The following is a 19180-nucleotide window of genomic DNA, read 5'->3' on the forward strand; positions in this document are numbered from 1 at the left end:
AGTCCCCCTGCTACGTCACACAGTCTTCTCCAGGGGCCAGAGCCCACCGGGTACATCAGGTTGGGAAGCCGGGGTCCCCAGGAAGGGCTGAGCTTTGCTGAGGCCACGCAGCCCTGGGACTGGGGTGGGTGGGTGAGTGGGTGGCTTGGGCAGAGGCGGCAGGGCGCTGTGGGAGAAGCACCTGCTCCCACGGTGGGAGAAGAGGCACAGCCAGCCTGGCTGCTGCTGTCCCAGACGGTGAACCTGAAGCAGAGGAGGGGGTGGTGACTCAGCCTGCCGTGCCCTCACTCCCACAGGGGCTGGAGCAGGGATTTGTGGGATGCCAAGGTTCCTGACGATCGCTGACTCAGCTCCGGGAATCTTGGCTGAGTGTGTTCCGGGAAATGTCAGGCCTGCCGTTTGCAGAGGACTCCCACTCGCGGGTGGGCGGGGAGCCGAGAGGGAGAACAGGGTGTGTGAGGGAACGGCTGCTACGCCTGCTTAGGGAAGGGGTCGATGGATTGCAGAGGTGAGGGTGTGAGCAGGAGAGAGCAGGCCAACGAGCAGGAGTGGGGGGCGAGCTGGGGCATGGGGAGGGCGGAGTGGGCAGGTGCATACAATAGGGTGCTTGGTTGTGTGTGTAAGGGGGTGAGTAAAAGGTGTGTTTCAGAGAGGTGAGCCTGCCAGCGCTGCATGCAACAGGAGACACTGGCAGGAGGCCAGAGCGCAGGAGAGAAGTGGAGTTTGTAAACCAGAGTGAGGTTTGACTGACAGGACGGGAAGAGAAACGCCCCGCCTCCAGCGCCGGCCACGCCCCGCAAGGCCACGCCCCCACCATACTGCCGGCTGTGCTTCACGCAGGCTTAGTGCCCGTCAAGCGAGCCGCTGCTCCCCTATTGGGTGGCCGGCCGGAGGGGGCGGGCGTACGCAGGCTCCCGGAAGTCCAGGAGGGCCCGGCGCGCTTTGCGGACCGGCGGCCAGCAGGCTGTGGGTGCTTAGCAACGTGGAGGTGGTGGGGAAGGTGCCCATAAACCGAGTGACGGGACTGGGGAGGAATTGTGGATACCTAGCAACAGGGAGTCAGGAAGGCAGTGCCTAGCAACGGGCGAGGGGGAGTGGGGCCGGCTCCGAGCGCAGCGGTAACCCTGGAGCATCTGGAGGTGTCTAGCAACGAGCAGTGGCAGGGGCCAGAAGGCTAGATGGAATTTGGGAGGCCCGCGGGGAGAGGCAGCGAACAGTTTCCTAGCAACGAGAAAGGGGAGCCGGGAGAAGCAGGGGAAGTCTGTGAGCAGGGCAGGGAGTTTGAGAGATGGAAGTTAGAGGTGGGAAGGGAGGCAAAATGGGGGGGGGGGGGGCGGACCAGTGCACCCCGCCCTACCCACTAACCCCTCCTCTGCTCCCCCAGGCAATGTGGCTGGAGCTGGGGGGCCTCCTGCGGGGGACTTTTGCTGTGCCTCGAGGGGCGCGAGGCCCTGGGCTGCGCTGGTGGGTAAGAATCTGGGAGAGGGTCACCCAGGGGGAGAGGCCAAGGGCGGGTTGCAGGAGTGGACAGGGAGGGATCCCAAAGTGTCTTCCACTCCCACCCAAGCCCGCATCTCTTCCAGGGGCCGCATTGGGGTTCCTGGACCCCAAAGTCACTGCATGATGAGCCTGGAAGGGGCTTGGGGGAGGAGGACATTCGCAGGGCACGGGAAGCCCGGCCCCGGAAGACAGCGCGACCCCAGGTATCATCATTACTGCCCCTCTGTCCCCGCCTCCCACACACACACACTTGTACCCTGGTACCCTGCAGACCCTTGTGCAGGCCACTGGCCCCACTGAATTTGGGGGAAGGGTGCAGCCATAGCCTGGGTGCCTCCCATCCCAGGCACTATGCCTGCCTTCCTGACCTCACACCTCCTCTCTTTCCCAGCTGAGCGAGCGCTCTCGAGAACGCAAGGTGCCTTCTTCACGCATCAGTCGCTTGGCCAGCTTTGGGGGTAGGTGTGACTTGTAGAGTGGAGGAGATGGCATTTAGAGATTGTGACAAGGAGGGGGTGAGTCTGAGAGAGAGAACGGCAGGGGGGAAGGAGGAGAGACAGGGAGACAGCCAGTCACCACATGGCCCTGCATCCATCGACGTTTGTGCCCATTCTGTAGATGAGCAAGTGGAGGCTAAGGGGGTTGTCAATGCTGAGGGATTGCAGGTGGCAGCCTGGCTTGACGTGGTTTGCTGGGTTGCAGCCAGCGTTTGCAAAGAACAGAACGTAAGACACAGCGGCCCCCACAGAGCACGTCAAGTCTTGTTTCACCAAACCCCCAGGCGTGGGTCTGTCCTGCCTGGCTGTCAGTGTGACGAGCATGGCTCCAGTGTGGGGGGTGCTGGCGCCCAGCTGGTAGAAGCACACTGGTTGGAGCTTTGCCCCTCATCACTCCCCAGGTCATCCAGTCCTGGGGTGAGATTCTAAGCCGGGTACTGCTCGCTGAGCCTCTGTCTCCTTTTTCATAAAGATGGAGGTGTGTTGGTGGAGGTGTGGTTTTTTTATTTTTTCCTGTCCAATGCACTTCACCCACAGTGTGAGCACAAAGTGAGCTGCAGCCTGGAAGACGGTGGGCACTGCACCTGGCAGCCAGAGAAAGGGCCAGCTCCAGTCAACATCAGAGAGGGAAGGAAAGTGGCAGACACCCAAGGGGCCTGTGTGGATGGGAAGACACAGGAAGCAGAGGAAATCTGAGCCAAAGAGATCACACCAGCTGGAGGGACAGGGAAAAGGAGGCCCGGCAGGTGTTCTGGAGAAGGGATGGGAGAGGTGAGCACAGAGAAGGAGGTGGGTCAGAGGAGGCTTTAGAGTGGAGGGAGGAGGGCTGGGTGACAGAGGAAGGCTGGGACAGGGGAGGAGCGTTGGGGCAAGGGAGGAGGGCTAGGTGGGGTAGGGAGGAAGATTGGGGGTCCCAGAGGACAGTCAGGCTAGGACAGTCATCCCAGGACCTTCCCAACCTTGGCTCTACACAAGAATCGTCCGAGATGTTGAGACACATGTGAGGGGCAGGCCCCTGGGTTAGCGGTTGAACCACCACCTGCAACCCCCAGTGGCGTGCCTGGCTTGGAGTTCCAGTCCTGGCTTCCTGCTGCTGACATGCATGTTGGGAAACAACAGGTGGTGGCTTCAGAGCTTGGGTCCCTGCCACCTGTGTGGGAGACCCAGAGGGCCCCTGGCTTTGGACTAACGAAGCCTTGGCTGCGCATGCATTTGGGGAGGGGATGGAGAAAGGGCGACAAACCAGCACATGGGGAGATTTCTCTTTCCTTCTCTGTCTCTCAAATAAATAAAAGAAGAATTTTTTTTTTTTAATTTCAAAGGCAGATTTACAGAGAGACAGAGATCTTTCATCTGCTGCTTCGCTCCGAAATGGCCACAGTGGCTAGAACTGAACTGATCCAAAGCCATGAGCTTCTTCCGGGTCTCCCACACGGCTAGAGACCCAAGGACTTGGGCTTATCCTTCACTGCTTTCCCAGGCCAAGGCAGGGAGCTGGATGGGAAGTGGAGCGATCAGAGCATGAACCAGTACCCATAGGGGATGCTGGCGCTTGCTGGTGGAGGGTTAACCAGCTAAACCATTGTACCAACCCCCTCCCCCCAAAGAAGTATTTTTTAAAAGATATATTTATTTAGGGCCAAATGAGATAGCCTAACGGCTAAACTCCTCGCAGTGCATGCACCAAAATCCCTTATGGGCACCGGTTTGTGTCCTGGCCACTGCACTCCCCATTCAGCTCGCTGCTTGTGGCCTGAGAAAGGAGTGGAGGATGACCCAAAGCCTTAGGACCTTGCATCCACATGGGAGACGCGGAGGAAGCTCCTGGCTCTTGGCTTTGGATCAGCTCAGCTCTAGCTGTTGTGGCCGTTTCAAAGAGTGAATCAGCAGACAGAAGATCTTTCTGTCTCTCCTTCTTCCTATATATCTGACTTTCCAATAAAAATAAATTAAAAAAAAAAAAAGACTCATTTAAGCAGCAGAGCTACAAAGAGAGAGAAAAAGGGATCTTGCATCTTCTCCTTCACTCCCCAGTTGGCCGCATCAGGGCAGGCTGAAGCCTGGCACCCACAACTTCATCCAGGTCTCCCCCGTTGGTGCTGGGGCTGAAGCACGAGGGCCCATCTTGTGCTGCTTTCCTAAGCCGATAGCAGGGACTCGTGTCAGAAGAGAAGCCCCCATGTGGGATGCCGGCACTGTAGACAATGGGTTAACTCCCTGTACCACAGCACTGGCTCTGAAATAATACTTTTTTAAAAAAAAGATTTAGTTTCATTGCAAAGTCAGATAAAGAGAAAGTCAGAGAAAGATCTTCTGTCCGATGGTTCACTCCCCAAGTGGCTGCAATGGCTGGAACTGAGCCAATCCAAGCCAGCAGCTAAGAGCTTCTTCCAGGTCTTCCATGCAGGTGCAGGATCCCAAGGTTTTGGGTCATCCTCAACTGCTTTCCCAAGCCACAAGTAGGGAGCTGGACGGGAAGCAGAGCTGCCGGGATTAGAACCGGCGCCCATACAGAATCCCATCATGTTCTAGGAGAGAACTTTGTCCACTAGGCCACTGCACTGGGCCCTGAAATAAATTTTTTTTAAAGATTTATTTTTTTTTGTTACAAAGTCAGATATACAGAGAGGAGGAGAGACAGGGAGGAAGATTTTCCAACCGATGATTCACTCCCCAAGTGAGTGCAACGGCCGGTGCTGTGCTGGGATCCGAAGCTGGGAACCAGGAACCTCTTCCAGGTCTCCCGCACAGGCGCAGGGTCCCAAAGCTCTGGGCCATCCTCGACTGCTTTCCCAGGCCACAAGCAGGGAGCTGGATGGGAAGAGGGACTGCCGGGATTAGAACCGGCGCCCATATGGGATCCTGGCGCATTCTAGGAGAAGACTTTAGCTGCTAGGCCATGCCTCCAGGCCCAACCTAAAATAAATGTTTTAAAGTACAAATTCCAAGGTTTCTGAGAAGCCTGGGGGGTGGGGCCCAAATCCCTAATTCCCCAAAGCGCCTCAGTTGTCCCTGCTGTGCACCCAGGGCTGAGAACTGCTGGGAAGGAGACACTTACACCAAGGAGATGAGAAAGGGCAGGAAGAGAATGACAGAGCTGCAGCCAGGAGCAAGCGGATGAGCCTGCCCACAGAGACACTGGAGGAGGGAGGCTGGGAAGGGCTCAGGGGCAGGAACCCAGCCCACACCTCCTCTGCTCTCCAGGGCTGGCTGTGAGCCTGGGGCTGGGAGCGCTGGCCGAGGTGGCCAAGAAGTCCTTCCCGGGAGGACCCCTGCAGACAGGTGAGTACCAACCCCCCCCCCACACACACACCAGGGTTCAGACCAGCGCTTGCTGAGTGAACTCTGGAGCCCAGGGTCTCTCCTCGCCTGGAGGATGCTGGTGAAGATGATGGGAGAATCCTCAAGAAAGTTCACGGAAAATGCATGTGAGCCAAAAGCAGCATGGATTGCAAAGTTCTTGTATCCCCAAATCAACTTTTATTGTATTTTGTTTCTTTGAAACGTAGAGGTAAGGAGAGAGACGTTGATCTTCCATCTGCTGGTTCATTCCCCAAATGACTGCATCAGCCAAGCCAAAGCCAAGAGCCTGGAGCTGCATCCGGGCCTTGTGTGGAGGTGCTAGGGGCCCAAGTTCTTGGGTCATCCAAGAACTGCTACTGCTTTCTCAGCTGCATAGTAGGAAGCTGGATTAGAAGTAGAGCAACTAGATCTGGCCCTGTAGCCTAGTGGCTAAAGTCCTTGCCTTACACTCACTGGGATCCCATATATGTGCTAGTTCTAATCCCAGCTCCTCACTTCCCATCCAGCTCCCTGCTTGTGGCCTGGGAAAGCAGTCAAGGACGGCCCAAAGCCTTGGGACCCTGCGCCTGCGTGGGAGACCTGAAAGAAACTCCTGGCTGTTAATTGGCACAGCCCTGGCCATTGTGGCCACCTGGTGGGGGGAGTGAATCAGCGGAAAGAAGATCTTTCTCTCTTCCTTTCTGTACATTTGACTTTCCAATAAAATAAATCTTAAAAAAAAAAAAAGAGCAAAGCAACCAGGACCTGAACCAGAACTTATGGGATGTAGGCACCCCATGCAGGAGCTGAACCCACATTGTGTGCCACAAAGCCTGCCTATAGAGAGATCTTCCAACTGCTCATTCACTCCCAAAGTGGCCACACTGACTGGGATTGAGCTACTCCGCAGCCTGGAGCCAAGAGCGTCTTCCTTTTTTCCCCACGTGATTGGTCGGGCCTATCGTTTGCTGCTTTTCCAGGCTGCTTAGCAGGGAGCTGTATTGGGAGTGGAGCAGGTGGAGCACCCGGGACTTGAACCAGTCAAGTGTACAGCCAGGAGTGTTTTACCAAAGTGGACACATCTGTGTGCAGGGGCAAGGTGCTGCACCATTGCAGTTCCTGGAGCCTGTGGCCCCAGCACCCCTGCTGGCCCTTCAAGCTGACCAGCCGGTAAACATGAGGCACTCTGTGCAGGCCACAAAGACAGGTCCTGCCACCACGTGGGCCGCAGGAATGCATCCTGACAGTGTGTCACTACGTGAAAGCAGTCACGGCCGCATGGCCTCGTCACGGCAAAGGGGCCTGAGCAGGTAGCCCATAGAGCAGGCAGTACGTGAGTGATTGGGGGGGCGCTGTGGGGTGCGGAGGGCTGCAGGGTGTCAGGGGCTTGAGGCTGTGGTGTGTGGAGAGTGACTAGGGGGCTGTGGGGTTTTGTTTATAGGTGAGGAAATGTTCTGATTGTTGTAGTGTTCTTGCGACTCGAATGTGCCAGAAAGCACGGTATCAGCCTGTACCTGGCTGAGTGATGTGGTGGAGCAAGGATCTTTCTTTTTTTTTTAAAGATTTATTTTTATTATTTTTTCATTGGAAAGGCCGATATACAGAGAGGAGAGACAGAGAGGAAGATCTTCCATCCGATGATTCACTCCCCAAGTGAGCACAACGGCCGATACTATGCCGATCCGAAGCCAGGAGCCTCTTCCAGGTCTCCCACGCGGGTGCAGGGTCCCAAAGCTTTGGGCCGTCCTCGACTGCTTTCCCAGGCCACAGGCAGGGAGCTGGAAGGGAAGCGGGGCTGCTGGGATTAGAACCGGCGCCCATATGGGATCCCGGGCGTGCAAGGCGAGGACCTTTAACCACTTGCGCCACCGCGCCGGGCCCTCAAGGATCTTTCAAAACAGCTGTTAAAGAAAGAAATGAGGCCTTCACTAGCAGGTTTCAAGTGATGACTTTTACCCGTTTTCATTGAAATTTAATTTAGTTATACAGATTCATGGGGTGCAGTGGGGTCATTTGATACACATACGTACTGCACAATGATCAGATCAAGAAGATTATTTGAAAGGCAGAGTGTTAGGAAGACAGAGAGCAAGTTCTTCCATCTGCCGGCTCTTTGCGCTCAGTGGCTGCAGTGGCTGAGGCTGGACCAGGACTAAGACAGGAGCCTGGGGCTCCCTCGGGGTCTCCCGCATGGGTGGGTGATGGGGTCCAGGTACTGGGGCCGTTGTCCTTCACTTTGCTCTGGTGTGTCAGCAGGGAACTGGGTGAGAAGCAGTCGGGACGCAGGCCGGCGTTCCTGAGGGATGCCGATGTCACAGGTGGCGACTGAACCTGCTGGGCCATAGCACACGGCCCCTGGGGCTCAGCACCTCTGTCTCAATTTGTTTTTTTAATTTTTGATTAACACAATAATTGTTCCCTGGTGTCCTCTGCTCACCCTCACACCGGGAGACTTGTCCCAGTGGTGTGCGCCAGCCTACACTGTTGACGTGGTGACGTGGCAGTCACTGTGAGTCTGCCACCACGTGCGGATTCGTACTGTTGGTGTGTGTGTGTGTGTGTCACTAGAGATGTCCCATCCGTTTGCAGGGGCCTGTGCCAGCCAGAGCCCTGCCCTCAGCGGTGACTGAGCTCAAGGTCTGCCCCTTTGCCAACACCTGCCACTGTATTGCACACTTCACCATTCTGAACTGTGTGTTATAATGATTAAAACAAAAAATTAGTGGGCCCAGCACAGTAGCCTAGGAGGCTAAAATCCTTGCCTTGCAGACACTAGGAGCCCATGTGGGTGCCAGTTCATGTCCCAGCTGCTCCATTTCCCATCCAGCTCCCTGCTTGTGGCCTGGGAAAACCCTAGAGGATGGTCGTTGGGACCCTGCACCTGCATGGTAGACCCGGAAAAAGCTCCTGGCTTTGGATCGGCTCAGCTCCAGTCATTGTGGCTGCTTGGGGAGTGAATCAGCAGATGGAAGATCTTCTCTGTCTCTCCTTCCCTCTGTAAATCTGACTTTCCAGTAAAAATAAATCGTTAAAAAGATTATTTTTTTACTTTATTTGAAAGGCAAAGAGACTGAGAAAAAGAGATCTCCATTGACTGGTTCACTCCTTAAATAACCAGCAGCAGCTAGGGCCAAGGCCGGCGGCCCAGAGTTCCCTGCGCGTCTTCCACCTGATGGCCGGGGTGCAAGCTGTCACCGGGGTGCAGGCTGCCTGGCAGAGGACATCAGTAGGAAACTGCATTGGAAGGACTCTGGCCAGGCACCGATTCAGGGCACAGACAACCCCAGCAGGGGCGATGCGCGCCCCCACAGCAGCCATCTTTGGCCGTGACATTGCTGCTTGTCCTTTCCTCCCCAGAGGGCGGCTCCCAACTGGGCTCCAGCCCCTTCCTGTCCGAGGCCAACGCCGAGCGAATCGTGCAGACCCTGTGCACCGTGCGGGGCGCCGCCCTCAAGGTTGGCCAGATGCTCAGTATCCAGGGTACGGTGGGGGGACCCTCACTAACCTCCTGTCCTCCACCCACACTCCTGCCCCACCCTCATCCTCCTCTCCCCTCCCCGCTGTCTCCCAAGACAACAGCCTCATCAGCCCCCAGCTGCAGCGCATCTTCGAGCGGGTCCGCCAGAGCGCCGACTTCATGCCTCGCTGGCAAATGCTGGTGAGTGTCCGGGATGGGGTCTGGCCATTCCCCCTCCCCGTGCCACCTGCCTGGGTCCTTCTGCCTGCCTGTGCCTCAGAACAGCTTCCCTGTGGTGGCCGCTGCATTTCTCTTAAGGGAGAGTGTGTCTGTGTAGGTTGGCACAGTGCTTGGCACTGGGTAAGTGTCTGAGATGTGAGTTGCTCCTGGGGGCTAGACCCGGACTCCAGGGGCGCCTTCACTTGCCCTGTGACCCTTGGCTCTCGGTTTGGTGCCCTGGAAGCCACTGCCCCCACCCCCGTAAACCTCAGCTCTGCCTTCACCCTCATGCTCAGTTGTCGATGCAGCTAAGGGGTGTAGTGAGGGACTGTTACCAGGTTCGGCTAGAAGCAGCAGCTCCCCATGGCAGCCCGCACAGCCCAGGGAGTGGCAGCTTAGGCAAGCGGAGGCCTCCCGGTCATTCGGTCAGGGCCTGGCCGGTCACTTGTGGACAGGGGAGTTCCGTCTCAGCCTCTGTTCCCCATCCGAGAAGAGGGCAGCAGCCACGAGCCCAGGGCCCCAGAGCATTGGGGGTTACTCGCAGCTCAAGGACACAGCACCAGGAGTGAACTTGGCTTTGCCCTGTGCGAGGCCAGTGATTGCTATGACCATTCCCTTCCCCACCCTGTACCCCACAGAGGGTTCTAGAAGAGGAACTCGGCAAGGACTGGCAGGCTAAGATGGCCTCCCTGGAGGAGGTGCCCTTTGCCGCTGCCTCCATTGGACAGGTGCACCAGGGCGTACTGAGGGACGGCACAGAGGTGGCTGTGAAGATCCAGGTGAGAGGGGCGGCCTGGCGCACGGTGGGGGGGCCTCACTGGGCACAGGGATGAGCCCCTCCCTTTTATGTTGTCCCCTTTACTCACAGTACCCAGGCGTTGCCCAGAGCATCCAGAGTGATGTCCAGAACCTTCTGGCAGTGCTGAAGATGAGCGTGGCCTTGCCGGAGGGTGAGCAGCCGGCCAGCGCCTGCATGGGAGGGGCGCCCCCAGAGAGCAGAGGCAGAGCGTGGGCAAGGCGTGTGTGTGTGTGTCTGTGTGTGTCTGTGTGTGTCTGTGTGTGTCTGTGTGTGTCTGTGTGTGTCTGTGTGTCTGTGTGTGTGTGTCTGTGTGTGTGTGTGTGTCTGTGTGTGTGTGTGTCTGTGTACACAGGTGGCCAGAAAGCAGGGTGCTGAGGTATGGAGAACCCTTGTGTGACCACAGCCCCAGGTCACTGTGCACAGGCGGGCCACACATGGAGGGGTACGCAAAGCAGATGGGGTGGGGAGGTGGACCACGCGCCGCTGAGTCAGAGCGTGTGGGAAAGTGGGAACGCAGCTGCCTGCCGACTCAGTGCCGCAGGTGGCACAGCTGTGTGTGTTGTGAGAGAGGAGCAGGAAGCAGAGCCAAAGAAGCAAGACAGAGGCAAGAGGGGTGTGTAGTCTAATGGTTAGAATACCTACGTCCCACATCCCGGTCCCTGACTCTGCCGCCTGGCTCCAGCTTCCTGCCGATGCAGACACCACAAGGCAGCAGCGAAGCACAAGTCATTAGGCTTTCCGGCCCGGCCATTGTAAGCACCTGGGTAGGGGAAAGGAGCGCTCTCTGGCTCTGTTTCTTTGCCTCTCAGATATAAAAAACAAACCAGAATGAAATGTTAGAAAAAGACAGAGGAGACCAGGAAAGCAGGTGGGCTGCTGATTGTGGAAGAGCTGCCTGTGCCAAGGGTACCCTTGGGAGAAACCTCAGGAGTGGAGGGACAGCAACGGCGGCGGGGGCAGCCTGGGTGACTGGCTGACTCGGCTGTCCCCTCAGGCCTATTTGCCGAGCAGAGCTTGCAGGCCTTGCAGCAGGAGCTGGCTTGGGAGTGTGACTACCGCCGCGAGGCAGCCTGTGCCCAGAACTTCAGGTGAGGCGAGCTGGAAGTGGGTGTCTGCCTTCCCCCCTCCTCTGGTGGCTGCAGCCCCAGGGCACATGCCTGCTGTGCCGAGACGCTCTTGCAGCCTACTCCCATTGAGGAAGATAAAGCAGCCTGACAGCATCCCAAACTGGAGAGAACTGGGTTCTAGAACATTTCTTTAACCCTGGAGAGACAGACCTAAGCATGGGGGAATAGGCCTTTTCTCTAGAATGCTCAGAGCAGCGTTGTAGTAGCCCTGGACTGGCAACAACTCAAATCTCGCACCTCTGTCCACCAGGGTGGATATGTAAATCACAGGCTAATCATTTCCCTGCCGTGTCGGGCAGCACTGAGAAGGGATGAACCATGCCTGGCTGGAATGATGAGACTGAATCCTGGAAGCAGCGCATTGTGCCACAGCTAACAGCCCCAGTGTGGGATTGCCACATGGCTCACATGGTCACTGAGGCGTGGTGGTGTGCCCAGCGCTGTAGACGGGCAGCAGAAGGCATCGGTTCAGGGTAGTACCCTGGAGGCAAGCCGAGGTGGGACCAAACCTCAGGTCCCAGGTTCCCCTTTCCCGGGCTGTGTGGCCTGAGCAGCCTCCTGCCGTGGAGAGCAGGGAATCGTGCTAACTGAACGCCTAGCCCAGGGCCTGGCCCAGCAGGAACGGTGGTACATGTTGGGGACAAGGACAATACAGTCAGCTGTAGACCTCTGCGGAGGCGGCTGGCAAGCAGGGTGAAAGGCCAGAGCATTTTCCATGCAGGCTCAGGGGCACCCCCTTCTCTACCTCTGGTCCCTACCTGCTACTGCTGCCCTGTCCTTCTCCGATCGTGTGGGGAGGCTCTGCTCATTTTTCATTTTTTTCCCTCAGATTTATTTCCTTGAAGGGCACAGAGATAGAAAAATTCCATCTACTGCGTCCCTCCTAGATGCCTGTGATGGCTGGGTCAGGACAAAGCCAGGAACCTGGCATTCCATCCAGGTCTCCCACATGGGTGGCAGGGGGCCCAAGTCCCTGGGGCCCTCATCAGCTGCCTTTCCAGGCGCAGGCAGCTGGATTGGAAGTGGAACAGCTGGGACTCAAACCCACATTCTGTAATGGGATGCTACAGTTGCTGGCAGTGGCTTAGTTCATTGTGCCACTGTGCTGCCCCTCGCCCACATTCCCTGCCTCCCAGAGCTCCCCGTGGCGTGTTTCTCTCAGTCTATCTGAATGGACCTTCAGCAGGGGACAGACTGGTGACTGCTCCGTCCACCAGCATGGCCCAAGCACAGGGATGGGCAGGCATGGAGGGGGTTTCTTCCCTTGATCCGCCAGCATCGAGAATCCAGTAGTCTCCCTTGGGACTCGGAGAACCCATTGCACCAGCCTGAGCCCTCTGCCCTGTTCTCCCCGTGTCTGATGACAAGGGCTCGTTTTCCAGATAAGGCTCGGCCAGTTGCGGTGCAGCACATTGCTGCCAGCTGGAACGTGGCAGCACATTGGCCGTGTCGTCCGCTCACACACCTGACACCTTTTCCATCTGGGCTGAGCGCGTTCTCCCTCGCTGTGGCTGTCCCCTTGGCAGCTGGCGTGACAGCAAAAGCAGCAGCGATTTCTCGTTCCTTCACCGCAGTTGTCGTGCCCAGAGTGGTCATTCTCACTGTAGCTCTTTGCAGTCACAGCCCAGGATTTGTTTGCTTTCTGTGCTGAGAAAGAAAGCACCTTTGCCCTCGAAGGAAGCCCTTTATAGCTTTGCTTGAGTCACTTAAGTCTTTGAAAAGTAGGCCAGAGCTGGGCCCGGCCTAAGCCAGCAGCCTAGGACAGAAGCCCAAGGACATGGGCCATCTCCCGCTGCTTTCCTGGGCGTATTAGCAGGGAGCTGAATTGGAAACAGAGCAGTTGGGACTCAAACTGGTACTGCTAGGGAATCACGGTGTTGCTGGCAGCAGCATAGCACACTACCCCACCACAGCGCGTCTGAGTGGCCAGCGTCACTGCTCTCCGGCTCCCGGGGTCCCTAGCCGAAGAGACCTGGGCGGAGTAAGAGGCCATCCACTACTCAGAATGGCGTCAATTATTTATTTCTGGAATTGTCTATTAAATTTTTGTTTTTGTGGGTTTTTTATTTTTTTCCTTAACCCTGACTGACTACAGGTACCTGAACCTAAGGCAAATGAAACTGCAGATGAAGAGGGTCTAGTGCAGTGGCCAATAGATATGATAGCATTGTATGCGAGATTAACTCATTAGCTTTTTTTTTTTTTTTAAGTAATGAAAGAAGACTGGAGTTGTGGTATATTAGGCTAAGCTGCTGCCTGCAATGCTGGCATCACTTAAGGGCACTGGTTTGAGCCCCGGTCGCTCCACTTGCAGTCCAGCTCTCTGCTTAACAGACGTGGGAAAGCAGCAGAAAATGGCTCCTGCTCGTGGGCGAGGGGGGAAGCTCCTCACCTCAGCCTGGCCCAGCTCTGTTAGAGGCGCACGGATGAACCAGCAGGCGAGAATCTCCCTTTCTTTCAAATAAGGGGAAATGGTTGTGTATTATTTATCTAAAAGGCGAAGTCACAGAAAAAGAGGGGGGAGGAGATCTTTCATCCAGGTCTCCTACGTGGGTACAGGAGCTCAAGCACGTGGGCCGTGTGCTGCCTTCCCAGGTGTGTCAGCAGGGAACTGGATTGAAGTGGAGCAGCCAGGACTGAAACCATTGCCTATTAGGGATGCCAGCACTGCGAGTGGCAGCTTTACCCACTGTGCCACAGTATTGCCCTCTCCCTGCCCACCCCCTATTTTTTTTTAAGTTACCACAAACTAAGACACACTGAGCTCATCCAAGGACAATCAGAGTCACAGAACAGTGTCAGAGAGGAAGTCACTGAGCTTCCAGCAGCTCCCAGCTTAGGAGTGCACAGAGTGGGTGTCACTGGGGTACTTGTAAACTCATCAGTTCAGCCACCCAGACCACTCAGAGACAGAGAGGGCAGGAGAGCCAGAAGAAGGACTTCCTGGAGGACTTCTCGTCCGGCCTAGGGGCCTCCAGCATGCAAGCACGCCAACCGTCCCCCTTGATCCCCCAGGCAACTGTTGGCAGGCGACCCCTTCTTCCGCGTGCCAGCTGTGGTTGAAGAGCTGTGCACGACACGGGTGCTGGGCATGGAGCTGGCTGGTGGGGTGCCGCTGGACCAGTGCCGAGACCTGAGCCAGGACTCACGGAACCAGGTACCGGGTGGGAATACAGGTATGGGCAGGGCCAGCAGGAAGGGTGACTGCCCAGGGGCCCAGCGGGCTGCCCCATGCCTCACTGCGCCATCACTGCCATCTCCCCATCCAGCTTTGCTTCCAGCTCCTGAGGCTGTGTCTGCGCGAGCTGTTCGAGTTTCGATTCATGCAGACCGACCCCAACTGGGCCAACTTCCTGTATGATGCCTCCAGCCACCAGGTTGGTCCTGGGAATGTGAGTCATGGACAGTCAGCTGCCGCCACAAGGATGTCTCACATCGTAGCGACCGAACCCCCGCCCCTCCGGTTTATCACTCGGTAACTAGGCCAGGCTGCCAGGCCCCCCACACACACCCCGACACTGTGATTCAGGGAGCCACGCCCTCTGCCGTCATGCCATCTGGAGGCCTCCCAGAACAAGGGGAAAGTCACCCCGGGCCCAGCTGGTTTGATCAGAGGGAGCCAGTCAGTTCCTTCACCGCTCCCTCCATAAGAACTAGTTCAGGCCTGTCTTTGTGCGGGGGGTGAGCGGGGACTGGAACGTGGAGCTGCCTGGCCAGGCTGTGGCTTCCTGGTGGCAGAGTGAGCGGGCACACACAGCACATGGTGGGAAGGCGGTGCGCCATCCTGCCCAGCAGCCAGCCATCTGTACAGTGGCCCCTGCAGCGTGCTGCTGACTGCCCCATCCAGGCCTTCACTGTCTCCAACCCCAGACAATAGTGGCCTTGGACAGTGCGCCCTGGGATGGGGAGGCAGGGCAGAAGGGATGGGTCTTGGGGGTCAGACACCTAGGGGCTGTGGGACCCCAGTGAAGGGACTTGACCAACATGGGTGAGTGGGGCATCAAAGGAGGCTTCTGGAAGGAAGGGGCCTTAGAGCTGAGACAGAAAGAGGGGGAGACAGCCATGGGTGGGGGGAGGGGGTCAGGAGGGGCCAGAGGTGTGCAAAGGCCGGAAGGAGAGTTCGCACCTGTAGACCTCGCGTCCTGGCTCCGCACAGCAGTCTGTCCCCGTGTGTTACTAGAGGGGGGTCTTTCTCCAACAGGACACTGGCCACGATGTCCCTTCTCCCCTGCATCCCCCCCGCAGTGCGCACAGGGGCCCACCCCCCTCCCAAGCATGTACCCAGTGTGGGATTTGTACAGGGCTCCAGCCGCATATTTTGTTTGTTTGTTTGCAAGAAAGCTAAGTATCAGTATGCCACAGGTGGTCCCCATGGCGGGTATTCCTCGTTCCCAGGTGACCCTACTGGACTTTGGTGCAAGCCGGGAATTTGGGACTGAGTTCACCGACCATTACATCGAGGTGAGTGCCCTACCCCGGGGAGGTCAAGGATAAGGCCCAGGCAGGTGCTGAGACCAAAGGGTCAGGGGAGGCGCAGCACCTGGAATCGAGACGGAGTAAGTCAGGATAATGGGAACAGCGGCTAGCAGCTGCAGAGCGCGCCCGTTAGGTCAGGTGTTGTCTTCTAGGCACTGATTTCATTTTTAAAGATTTATTTATTTTCATTGGAAAGTCAGATTTACAGAGAGAAGGAGAGACAGAGAAGGATCCTCCATCCACTGGTTAATCCCCCAAGTGGCTGCATCAGAGCTGAGCTAATCTGAAGTCAGGAGCCAGGAGCTTCTTACGGGTATCCCACACGGGTGCAGGGTCTCAAGGCTTTGGGCTGTCCTGCACTGCTTTCCCAGGCCACAAGCAGGGAGCTGGGTGGAAAATGGTTGCCCCATCCAGGATCTGAACTGGCACCTATATGGGATTCCAGTGTGTGCAAGGCGAGGATTTTAGCCACTAGGCTACCATGCCGGGCCCTGATTTTTTTTTCTTTTTTTTTTTTTAATTTTTTTTTTTATTTGAAAGAGTTATAGAGAGAAAAAGAGATCTTCCATACACTCGTTCACTCCCCAAAACGCCGCCATGATCAGGAGCCAAGAGCGGGTGTAGGAGCTATTTAAAATGTAGTCTTTGCTTGTACATATGAGCAATGAAAATTGGGAGAGAATGTTGGATGCAAGGTGCAGTGAAAAACCGACGCCATCAGTCTCTCTTGTGAACTAGGAAAATAATGTCTGTGTACATGTATGTGGTATATATCCTCGTTTATGCTTTTTTTAGATATGCTTTTTATTCACATCATGTTAGAGTTAAACTTACACATCTTTACAGATTTTATATACACAGTGGTATTGAACGGCATTTATTTGAGTGCTGGACAGGTGCTTTTGTTTAATAGAGAAGTCTCCATCCTGGAGAGAGGAGTTGGTAATCCACCGGAGAACGTGAAGGCTCAGGAAAGGCTTCTGGAGCCATCTTCTGGAGCCATCCTCTGCTGCCCTCCCAGGCCACAAAGAGCTAGATCAGAAGCGGAGCAGAACTTGGACCTGGGCACCCGTCTGGGAAGCCAGCAGCTATCCACGGTTTAGCCATTGATTTGAACCATTCAGCACTGCTCTGGGGGATGGAAGTGAGACTCACAGAGGTCAAGCTGCTTGCTCAAGGTGACAGAATCACCCTCAGGTCATTTGGATGTGAGGCCCTGCACCTGCCTCTCTGTCCTAAAGGAAAGGGCTACAGTGGCTGCTGACCTGTCACCTCCCTGGTCCACCCACAGCAGGGCAGTGGCGTCCATGTCTGCCTGGGTAGTGGCTCTCCCCCCACCTCCCCACACCCACCCGAGAGCTCCGCCTGCTCACCCACCTTCACACCCCACGTTCCCTCCCTGCAGTGTCCATCCATCTCAGGCTGCGGGAAGCCACATTTCATCTGCATGCTCTGATTTGGGCCATTGGTCCACATGTTTCCCATCACCTCCTCTCTGTGCCCAGCCCTCTTCCTGGCGACACTGGCACAAACAGGGTTCCCACCTTCACCAAACTCATAGACCCCCAGGGGTTCAGGGCTGGGCTGGGCGGAAGCTAAGGGGTCCTTGTGTGTCCAGGGTGGCCTTCCTGGAGGAGGAGACAGCCAAGGATGAGGAGGACCAGTCAGGAAGGGTGTTCCAGGGAGCAAGGGCACTTGGAGCGGGGTGCTGGTACTGTGCTCCCGTCCCCCTGGGCATCCTGCTAAAATGCAGGCTGCAGGCCCCAGCACAAGATGCCACATTCCCAGCAGGGCTCCCGGGTGACCATGCTGCGGGTTGGATGGCCCTGGAGGAATGAGAGGAAACACACATCCCAGCTGGGAGGGCAGGGCTGACCTGAGGGCCAGGGGGATGGAGGCTCAGCCTGGGTGCTGGGGCAGAGGGCACGCCTTGCTTTGCCCAGTCTGGGGACTTGAGCAAGGGTGGGACTTACTCAAAATAAGAAAGCCACCTGTGATAGCTGATGGTCTCCGAGGTGCGCAGGAGTGGATCGTGGGCCTGCCATCACGGGGGGGGGGGGGGGGGGGGAGGCAATCGCTGGCATCCCCTCCCCACACACAAGGCCCCAGTTCAAAAACGCCCTCAGACACTGGTGTCTAAGGACCTCAGGCCCCACAGATGGCCTGGCCCGGGCAGGGGGAGCTGAGACACCACAGCCGCCAGATTGATGCCGCGTGTACCCCTCCCCCACCCCAGCCCCACAGAAAGGAGAGCGCGGTGGTGGCTAAGGGCTGGCCCGTTTCACCGCCCATTGTCCTCCATCACCCGTCCCCCCTCCCACACCCACCTCCTAGTAACAGCAGCTCCTGCTGTCCAAATAGGCTGCAGCATAATGCGTGCCCTCCCAGTGTGTGCTCCAGGCCGCACACCGAGTGGCTAAGCCAAGCTTCGCCCAGGACATCCTGAGCACCCGACCACAGGCCCCACACCCAACGGAGCCCGACCAGGGAGACCTCGAGACGCAAGCTGGATGCTAAGACCAGGCCTTGTCCAGCTAAGCGTCTTAGCAGCCTCCACACTTCCGGTCCTCTGTGGCAGCTTGACAGTCTCGGGAGGCGGCCACAAGCCCTGGCCACCCCCACCTCCAGGCTCTGGAGGGAGACCCAGGCGGGGGCAGAGAGGGGCAGTCCAGGTCAGTGAGACTGGAGGTGACCCTAGGCTGGGCCAGGCATCTCCTGGGCTCCAGAGCAGCTTTCACCACCCATGCTCTGATCCCGCTGGTTCCCTGTCCCTCTGCCCCAACCAGGTGGTGAAGGCTGCAGCCGACGGAGACAGAGCCCGAGTGCTACAGAAATCCCGGGACCTCAAGTTCCTCACAGGCTTTGAGACCAAGGTTGGCAGCCGCCCAGTGTGGAGCTGGGGGGTGGGGGAGGGTGTGTGTGTGTTGGGGGGGCTGCTTTTTCCTACATTGACAGGGAGGAGCAGCTGTGTGGATGCTCGCCCATATTGGGGGGCTCTGGGGAGGAGTGGGAGCTGCAGGAACCCTGGGAAAATGGGTACCACCAGGGGCTGCTGGAGGGCGGATGTGGGGGAGTGTTTCCCCCGGGGGTGGGGTGAAGTGGAGAACCTCACCTCAATCCCTGGCCTCCTCTGCCGTTCCCACCGCTAGGCGTTCTCCGACGCCCACGTGCAGGCCGTGATGATCCTGGGGGAGCCCTTTGCCACCCCGGAACCTTATGACTTTGGGGCCGGGGACACGGCGCAGCGCATACAGGGCCTCATCCCCGTGCTGTTGAGGCACCGGCTGCGCCCACCGCCCGAAGAAACCTACGCCCTACACCGCAAGCTGGCCGGGGCCTTTCTGGCCTGTGCCCGCCTCCGCGCCCGAGTGGCCTGCCGGGACCTCTTCCAGGACACCTACCGGCGCTACTGGGCCGGCCGCCAGGCGCAGCCACAGCCGCCAGCCTCCTGAGCGGCAGGGACCTCCTGCCTGCACCCTCCGACAGCCAGCCTCTGCTCCATGGAGGCCCACCCGGCTGCCGCCCTGGGCCTGGGGCACCCTGGGGGCTAGGGGAGCCCCCTCCGCAGCGGGCACCCAGGGGCAACTAACCCAGGAGGCCGGTTAACTTATTTCTACCAAATCTGAAGGCGTCACCTACCCGCCCTCCCCACCACCTAGCCCTTATTCCTGGCTCCCAGCATCCGCTGGTGAAGGTGGAGCCAGCCCTCACCTGTGCCGCCCTCCCACCCACCTCCTCTTCCACCAGCTGCCTGGTCCCAGGCTCCAGCCTCCTCCGGCCATGGGAGGGGCGTGTGGGGGCAGGGATGGGACCCTGGACTTTC

General features: G+C 57.5%; 1 protein-coding gene across 1 annotated transcript; it reads left to right on the forward strand.

Annotated features, from left to right (window-relative positions):
• Nucleotides 1-495: 495 nt before the first annotated feature.
• COQ8B (coenzyme Q8B) lies at nt 496-19149 on the forward strand. Its single transcript, XM_040976524.1, has 16 exons — nt 496-508; nt 841-959; nt 1385-1468; nt 1584-1703; nt 1892-1958; nt 5202-5279; nt 8637-8759; nt 8852-8937; nt 9594-9734; nt 9824-9905; nt 10749-10842; nt 13897-14038; nt 14151-14258; nt 15277-15342; nt 18144-18230; nt 18507-19149. The coding sequence occupies exons 1-16, from the start codon at nt 496-498 to the stop codon at nt 18807-18809; spliced, it is 1713 nt and encodes a 570-aa protein (XP_040832458.1). The 3' UTR covers nt 18810-19149.
• The last annotated feature ends 31 nt before the right edge of the window (nt 19150-19180 follow it).

This window comes from Ochotona curzoniae, unplaced genomic scaffold (genome assembly GCF_017591425.1).
Source record: "Ochotona curzoniae isolate NIBS_2020 unplaced genomic scaffold, NIBS_Ocur_1.0 contig_2699, whole genome shotgun sequence".
Lineage (NCBI taxonomy): Eukaryota > Metazoa > Chordata > Mammalia > Lagomorpha > Ochotonidae > Ochotona > Ochotona curzoniae.

What these genes read in the sequence shown, in the direction of transcription:
- COQ8B (XM_040976524.1), top strand. An exon ending in TGCCTCGCTGGCAAATGCTG is followed by an intron (nt 8,938 to 9,593) that starts GTGAGTGTCCGG and finishes TGTACCCCACAG; the next exon opens with AGGGTTCTAGAAGAGGAACT. An exon ending in TCACCGACCATTACATCGAG is followed by an intron (nt 15,343 to 18,143) that starts GTGAGTGCCCTA and finishes TGCCCCAACCAG; the next exon opens with GTGGTGAAGGCTGCAGCCGA.